Source organism: Plasmopara halstedii, assembly GCF_900000015.1.
Source record: "Plasmopara halstedii genome assembly, contig: Scaffold_3060, whole genome shotgun sequence".
In the NCBI taxonomy this organism is placed as follows: domain Eukaryota; phylum Oomycota; class Peronosporomycetes; order Peronosporales; family Peronosporaceae; genus Plasmopara; species Plasmopara halstedii.
In genome coordinates, this window is record NW_020189964.1 from 1771720 (window position 1) to 1779198 (window position 7479).

The window sequence follows — 7479 nt, forward strand, 5'->3', positions numbered from 1 at the left end:
ATTCGTAAAAATTCGTTAGTAATATTTAGCCTTAGGTTCAATATCGACGCATTTTAGTGACGAATTCTATTTCTTCTAGATTAATTTTATCTGTGGTTGAATCCATCTCTATTGCGATCGGTAGGATGGAAGTCTCGTATGAAAGCTGGCTCATTTCCTGTTACATACCGGTACCGTTCCAACACATATAACATTAACCACCGATAAATGTAAGGACGTTGTCGGAGCTATGTCTTGCAAGTCTCATTAGTATGGTCAGATCTTTGAGCTCTTGCGCTCTAGTGCTTAGAAAAAGCCTTTTACCCAAGGCTGATGAAATCAACAGCGAGCAAGGGAAGATAAAATTTTCTTGTAATGAATTTGATACGTTTTGACATCTGCATTCGCTTCAACACAGCTTACTCCTGCTTATGGGTCTTTGTAATTGGCTTGACCTCGTGATGATCGCAGATTAGAAGCACGGCTTGCAGATGCTACCATAACACAAGCGACAGTTCTGAAAGAAAATTGGAAAATAGAAAACGTACATCTCTATACGCATTTCAAAAGGTGCTCATCCTTGTCACCTCCGCAAATGACTTAAGGCATAACAATCTTATCTCGAATATTCGTCGCGAATTGACAATATACTAGCACATGCTCCTGTTTGCTTTTTTTCTTCCTAACTACGAAGTCACAAAACACTCATACTAAAATACAACAAATGTCTCTTTGGACCTCACTGGTGTAGCGCCACCTGTGATTTTTCCGCGCTATTGCCACACCGACTTAATAATCGCGTCGTCATTGCGCAGCGGTACAATAAAATGTAGTTTCGTTTTTATGGTTTTTAATGAATAAAGAAACCTTTGAATAGTCGCGATCTATCGCTAGACACCAGTTCGAAAATATGGGAGATACACCGAACTGGCAGCACATGTGGGGTGCAAAGATTAAAACGCCTTGTGATATGGATGACGACATATTAGAAGACGTCATCAGGAATGTCACGATGCGGTTGGCCAAGTTTGATACCGAAGAATGGGAGAAAAACGGATTGGCAGTGGGTGTATTAGGGTGCTTAAGTGATATGAAGCTGGGAAACTAATGAGTGACATAACGTTTTTCTTTAATGGAACTACCAGGTATGTGAGGACATCAAGGCTCACCTCGACGAGGCATGGGGTCCGCACTGGGTTGTTTGTATCGGTCGCAACTTTGGCTCGTTCGTGACCCATGTGACACGAAACTTTGTTTTTTTCTACTATAACGAGAAAGCTGTGATGATTTACAAAGCAGGACCGTAAAGAGCTAAATGTTATCTAAATTTCAATCTGTGATTGGTCAAAATCTGTATATTCTCAATAGCCAACAGTTTAAACGTAACATGGTAGTGCATGTCGTCAAGAAGATGAAGGTGGAACACGAAATTATTGGCGACAGCACCTTCGGTGACAGAACCGCCAATCCACAGGAATCAAGCGATAGTGACGAAAACGAAGAGCTGGAGGATAAAGACTTGACTTCTGCCATCGCTCAATTTCAGAGGGAAGACGTAAGACACAAAACACGTTGAATATCACGCTTCTCAGCACAATCGTACTACTACTAACTTTCATACATGTCAACAGGGTACAAATGTGGGTCCGCAACTAGAAATTCCCATGAACTCCACCATTCGCCAGATGGAAGAATTAGTCAATATGTTGCTGCAGAATGGCAAGGACCGTGTGCCCTACTCGCTCTTCCTTGGCGAGACGGAGGTAACGACCACACTCAAGGCCACAGTGGAAGAGCTGGTGCGTGAGTCTGACTATAACTACGTGATGTCACAGTTTACGCTTTTAAAATATAAAATTGTATATTGTAGAGATTGTCGACGGAGACGGCATTGACCATTACATTTCAGCCACTGGCACCGTTTCGTGTGCGTCCAGTCACCCGCTGTAGTGATACATTGCAGGGACATTCGGAAGCTATTTTGCACGTAAGTTTTAGTCCCGATGGAAAAAGACTAGCAAGTGGTGGAGGCGATGCCACTGTACGTTTCTGGGATACGAACACGTGCATGCCCAAGTACACGGGTCGTGGACACAGAAATCACGTCTTGAGTACGGCGTGGTCGCCAGATGGATTACGCTTTGCATCTGCTGACAGAAATGGTGAAATTCGTTTGTGGGATCCGCTGACGGGTAAGCAGGTTGGCCAGTCTATAAAGGGGCACAAACAATGGGTGAACTCTTTGACGTGGGAGCCGATGCATAGAAATGCCGCTTGTGAGCACTTTGCAAGTTCCTCGAAAGATGGATCAATAAAAGTGTGGAACGCTCGCACGGGACGATGCGTTGCTTCATTATCTGGCCACACGGACTCAGTAGAGTGCATCAAATGGGGAGGTCAAGGCTTGCTTTACAGTGCATCCCGAGATCGTACAATAAAAGTTTGGGCTGTAGAAGGTGAACATGTGGGCAAGCTCGTTCGTACTTTAGTCGGGCATGGTCACCGTATAAACACGCTGGCACTAAATGTGGACTATGTTTGCCGTTCGGGTTCGTTTGGTCACGACTTCCAAAGTTTCTTGTCGCGCAAAGAAATGCAGCAGGCCGCGCTGAAGCGATACGAAGAGGTCCTTAAGGGTCAGCCAGAGCGTCTGGTTTCTGGCTCAGATGACTTTACCTTATTCTTTTGGGAGCCTTCAAAGAGCAAAAAGCCACTGGCGCGTCTCACGGGCCATCAGCAGCCGGTAAATCATTTGAGCTTTTCTCCAGATGGACGATACTTTGCAAGCGCCAGTTTTGATAAAAAGGTTAAGATTTGGAACGGTCAGACAGGCAAATTTGTTGCTACTCTTACAGGCCATGTCGGTGCAGTGTATCAAGTATGCTGGTCCAGCGACTCGCGCTTGATCGTGACGGCCAGCAAAGACTCGACCGTGAAAGTGTGGGAGATGCGTGACCCTAAGAATGCCAAAACGACATTATCGGGCCACGCAGACGAAGTGTATGCGCTAGACTGGAGTCCAAATGGTGATATGGTGGCATCAGGCAGCAAGGATCATACCATCAAGATGTACGTAAAAGTTGTAGCTCAATATTTGAATAATTCCTTACTTTGTCTCTTGAGCAGCTGGAAACACTAGTAATTAGAAATTGTGCTATTCTATTTGAAAGGGTTTGAAGTAAGCTCAATAAAGCATTCCATTTCGTATTTTAACGAACGCCATAGCTTCCCGCCATCCGCAGTAGCAGCTTCATCTCAAAAGGCGCGGTCTCCCCTTCGCTGAGCAATGAAGCGCATGCGCGATGACATTACAAACCAGAATAACAACATGGATGATTTGGGCATGACACCACCCCCATCGTCTCTCTGGGCCTCGATGTCGCCTTGTAAATCGCAGCATGCGTCTACTAAGCGTTATCGAGACCGTTCTGTTCCCATCGGTGAGTGACGCAAGACAAGGCAGTACCAAATTACAATATACTGACTGTTTGAACGTCATAATTAGACGCATTGAGCTGCTTAATGTCCGCCGCCGTCACTAATGCGCGTATGAAGAAACACAGCAGCATCACTCGCCTGTTCGCTGGCAAAATCGAGGCATCTCGCGTTTGCGTCGCTGTGTGTGAATGCGGTAAGTGTCAGTTTGAGCCTAGCATGAAGGTTTATTGCAGACACTGTGATCGGCAGATGGGCAACTGCTGCAGCCGCGAATGTGACGCGTGTTGTCACTCCTTTTGTTCGCTGTGCTCGACGCTCAATTGTGATGAACAGCTCGACCGCGTCTTCTGTCTTTCGTGCAACGAAGAAGGGCGTTGTAGGAAGTAGCTGCAGAAAGCTATCACTCGAGCTGCAGTTGTTTAAGTTAGAAGTACCATATTTTTAATTAATTAAATTGCGGCTGGCTAAGCATGTCAACAATTGGATCACGGTAAAGGTAGCTGTGAGCAAACTCGTTCACTTTCGCCGGCTGGTCGCGTGAAATCATCTAGCAAGCACCAGAATTTCACTAGGATCAGGTGAGGGAACATGAAGCTGAAAATTTGCTTAATACAAGACCATGTGAAGTCTTCACTAGGCCGATCGGCTGGCGATCCAGCATGATTTGAACTCAGCGCGGTGCCGTCAGGATAAAATCGTGTGCAGGAATCCTGAGACGTCACTTCGCTTCACTACCATAGCCAACGTGATAGTACTCTGGGCGCAAGATCTCGAGCAATACTTCACTTGCTTTTCTGTCGATAATCCGTTCCAGAAGCACACTCTAATCATTGAGCGGTACGTTAGTGAAGAAAACGTTTGTGGTTGGGACATTGACAAATACATGGAGACAAGAAAGACATTTTACGGTTGTACTGATCGACACGGTGGTAATGACGCGAATGTTCGTCCAGGATCCCCGTCTACCAGTTTCAATCTCAGTGAGACTCAAAGGTCATCAGTGCTGGCAAAGTTGGCATATTGCCTTACGTCTGCGATTTCCAAGCGCAATCAAAAATAACTCGGCAAAATCTGGAATTCTTCGCTATTTTTGCGATATTGTTGTTGGATGAAAGTACTAATAAGTTGTATATAATAAGTACTTGTTGATGCAGCACGAATAAAAAACATCAAAAAATCCACTTCACGCGCAGCGAAGCTTACATTTTGTCAATGAACATAATGGCCGTTATTACAATTAAAGTGTTGAGACTATTACTTTTCCAAATTAATTTATGTGCTAGTATTAACGGTCGAACATGAAGCTCCTCAAGAAGCAGATCAGCGAGAAGGATAGCGCAGGATTTGTGATCTTGCGTGCTGAAGAGCCTGAAGATATGTGGCACATTTACAATCTAATCCACGTATCGGACTTAGTAAAAACGACGACGATCCGCAAGGTCTGTGAGTTCAGTTTTGGTTTCGCTTGGTCCTGTATAAAGGATAAGGTGGACTGATGTGGCGTCTTTAGGTGGTAAAAGAAGGTGTGACGGGCTCTACCAGTAGCCAGCGTGTGCGAATGACTCTTCAAATCGAGGTGATGTGCGAAGATTGGTGGCGAAGTATATCAAACCGTTAAAAGACTGACCATGTTTAGGTAGAGCAAGTAAATTTTGACCCAGCACTATGTGTACTGCGGATCAAGGGCAAGAATATTATGGAGAGCCAACATGTCCGGGTATGTTTGTGATATTTAATGGTGCACTTCTGATAGAGGATGCTATATACTTCATGCATTAACGGGTTGTGTGGGCAGCTGGGAGCTTATCACACGCTAGATCTTGAAATGAATCGTGATTTTACGCTAACTAAAAACTGCTGGGACGTCATGTCATTAGAGCGCATTAACATAGCATGCGACGTCACTAAACAAGCTGAGCTAGCGGCAGTGGTCATGCAGTCTGGCCTGGCCCATCTATGCTTAATCAAGGGTGACATGACTGTCATTCGTGCAAGGATTGAGATTAGTGTACCCAAAAAACGCCCTGGAAACTCGGCCCACGCGAAGGGGATCGAAAGATTTTACGAAAACATCGTGCGCTCCATTCGGCAGCATATTGACTTTAAGCTAGTCAAGTGTGTAATCCTCGCGAGTCCAGGGTTCGTCAAGGATAACTTTTATAAGTTCATGTTAGAGCATGCTGTCCGCCACGATGACAAGATTATTCTTGAGAATAAGCAGAAATTTGTGCTATGCCATTCATCATCTGGTCACAAGCATGCGCTGGACGAAGTACTGAGTGACCCATCAATTCAGTCACACGTGGCGGATACAAAGGCAGTGGAAGATGTCAAGTGCCTAGAACAATTCTTCAACATGCTGCATATTGACCAGGATCGCGCATACTACGGTTACAAGCACGTCATTCGAGCAAATTCTAACATGGCCATTGAGACGCTTATGATCTCGGATGCTCTGTTTCGATCGCAAGATATCGCAACGCGTCGTAAGTATGTTGAAATAGTAGAAAGTGTGCGAGATAATGGTGGCACAGTGCGGCTTTTCAGTAGTATGCACGTGTCGGGCGAAAAGCTTGGTCAAGTGAGTGGTATCGCTGCTATTCTACGTTTCCCAATGCCCGAAATCGACGAAGAGGATCAAAACGACGATTCTGAAGGTGAGGACGAGAAGGATGAAGATAGCGGGGCTGGAAATGTTTTGGTAGACGCTTCAAAGGCTGATTGTTCTATTCCATTAAAGAATGAAAGTGCTTAGTTTTTCCACTTCAGCTACTTGTGTTGTATTGAACGACGAGATTCGACACTCGCTTGTCAAAAGTCTGAGATGTAAGTCGCTCTCCCAGTGGCGCGAAAGGATTTGACATCGCATTGACATACAAGCGATGGACCTCCGCAAGAAACTGTATTGGACAGACCCGACAATATGTTAGAGCGATGTTAATTGGCCTGGTGCAAGGACTGATTGTACCGGTCTCAACTCAGACTCACGGACGGGAGTTTCCTGTAGCACCACGACAAACTTGACAGACGTATTAGTCACGTAACCAAAGACTCGGTAATCTTCAATTGGGCCAAGAAAACCCAAATACATGTCGTCCTTAGATGCCGTGACAGCTGCACACCGCATCTTTTCCTCGATCACGTCAAGAGATACGTGCGCTACATAATGAAACCCTAAGTCTTCGCTCTCCTCACCAAACGTGCGAATATATAAGGGGTTATTCTGCACAATGCAAGCAGCAGATAGTTTTGTATAGGACGCAAAGGTGACAAATTTTTACGTACTTACGGCTGCGCCGATGACCGCTACACATGCAATCATTTTAGAGAATATAACATGTGTACCATTTCACTGTAGTACTCAGAATTGTTTCAGTGTAAAATTTGCCCTTTCACATTTGGAACGGATGTATACATTACATTTAGTTGTAGCGTAATTTTGAATATTCATAAGTACCGGAATATCGGTATCTATGAAGATCCAAAAAAAATCAAGAAAGTTTTATTAAAAGATATGGAAAACGAATATATTCAAAGAACAATGAATCCTAAAAGGTATTTTGCAGCGGGCTGCCGTAGCTTAGCGCTTGAGGAAGCGTACTTTAGCTCACCGACCTTTTATTTTTACAAGAACCAAGTATGAGTTAGGGGATCGCAATCCGCTTACTCCCAGAGTAATTTTTGCCTTCTGAAGGCTAATCGACTCATTGGTTTGGATTCCAAACTGATTTTTATTTATCTTTTTATCCTAATTTTCAGAGTTTACATTTTTCTAAATATACTAAATATATATAATAAAATCTAAATACATGCATAACTACTGGCTACCTAGCCCCGTACCGTATTCTTGTTTGGGTGGGTGGTCACACCATGCACATCTCGTGTGACAAACACGCCCCTTTTATTACGGTTAGTGTAACCCCTCCCCCAATAAAATTGAGAGCATTTACAGTTCCAATCGATTATTGCCTCAACGAGGCTCACGTGTCCGTTAGACACTGCAAATCAATTTGTTGGAGTTTAACAACTTCCTTGCTCAATGAGCCCTGTGTCCACGACACG

At 44.4% G+C, this 7479-nt stretch overlaps 5 protein-coding genes across 5 annotated transcripts; 3 read left to right on the plus strand and 2 right to left on the minus strand.

Annotated features, from left to right (window-relative positions):
• Positions 1-889: 889 nt before the first annotated feature.
• PHALS_06859 (notchless family protein) lies at positions 890-3118 on the plus strand (the record flags this gene model as incomplete). The annotated part of the gene is made up of 6 exons (XM_024720221.1): positions 890-1042; positions 1125-1282; positions 1348-1534; positions 1611-1778; positions 1850-3048; positions 3106-3118. The coding sequence occupies 6 exons, from the start codon at positions 890-892 to the stop codon at positions 3116-3118; spliced, it is 1878 nt and encodes a 625-aa protein (XP_024585442.1).
• A 147-nt stretch (positions 3119-3265) lies between these two features.
• Positions 3266-3862, plus strand: PHALS_06860 (uncharacterized protein; the record flags this gene model as incomplete). Its single annotated transcript, XM_024720222.1, has 3 exons — positions 3266-3419; positions 3485-3610; positions 3684-3862. The coding sequence occupies 3 exons, from the start codon at positions 3266-3268 to the stop codon at positions 3860-3862; spliced, it is 459 nt and encodes a 152-aa protein (XP_024585443.1).
• A 273-nt stretch (positions 3863-4135) lies between these two features.
• PHALS_06861 (uncharacterized protein) lies at positions 4136-4587 on the minus strand (the record flags this gene model as incomplete). Its single annotated transcript, XM_024720225.1, has 4 exons — positions 4136-4240; positions 4325-4379; positions 4447-4501; positions 4560-4587. The coding sequence occupies 4 exons, from the start codon at positions 4585-4587 to the stop codon at positions 4136-4138; spliced, it is 243 nt and encodes an 80-aa protein (XP_024585444.1).
• A 42-nt stretch (positions 4588-4629) lies between these two features.
• On the plus strand, positions 4630-6172 carry PHALS_06862 (mrna surveillance protein pelota; the record flags this gene model as incomplete). Its single annotated transcript, XM_024720226.1, has 5 exons — positions 4630-4659; positions 4722-4856; positions 4928-4993; positions 5054-5134; positions 5213-6172. 5 exons carry the CDS (start codon positions 4630-4632, stop codon positions 6170-6172), a joined length of 1272 nt encoding a protein of 423 aa, XP_024585445.1.
• Positions 6173-6343: 171 nt separating this feature from the next.
• Positions 6344-6739, minus strand: PHALS_06863 (trafficking protein particle complex subunit 2-like protein; the record flags this gene model as incomplete). The annotated part of the gene is made up of 2 exons (XM_024720227.1): positions 6344-6640; positions 6707-6739. The coding sequence occupies 2 exons, from the start codon at positions 6737-6739 to the stop codon at positions 6344-6346; spliced, it is 330 nt and encodes a 109-aa protein (XP_024585446.1).
• Positions 6740-7479: the final 740 nt, after the last annotated feature.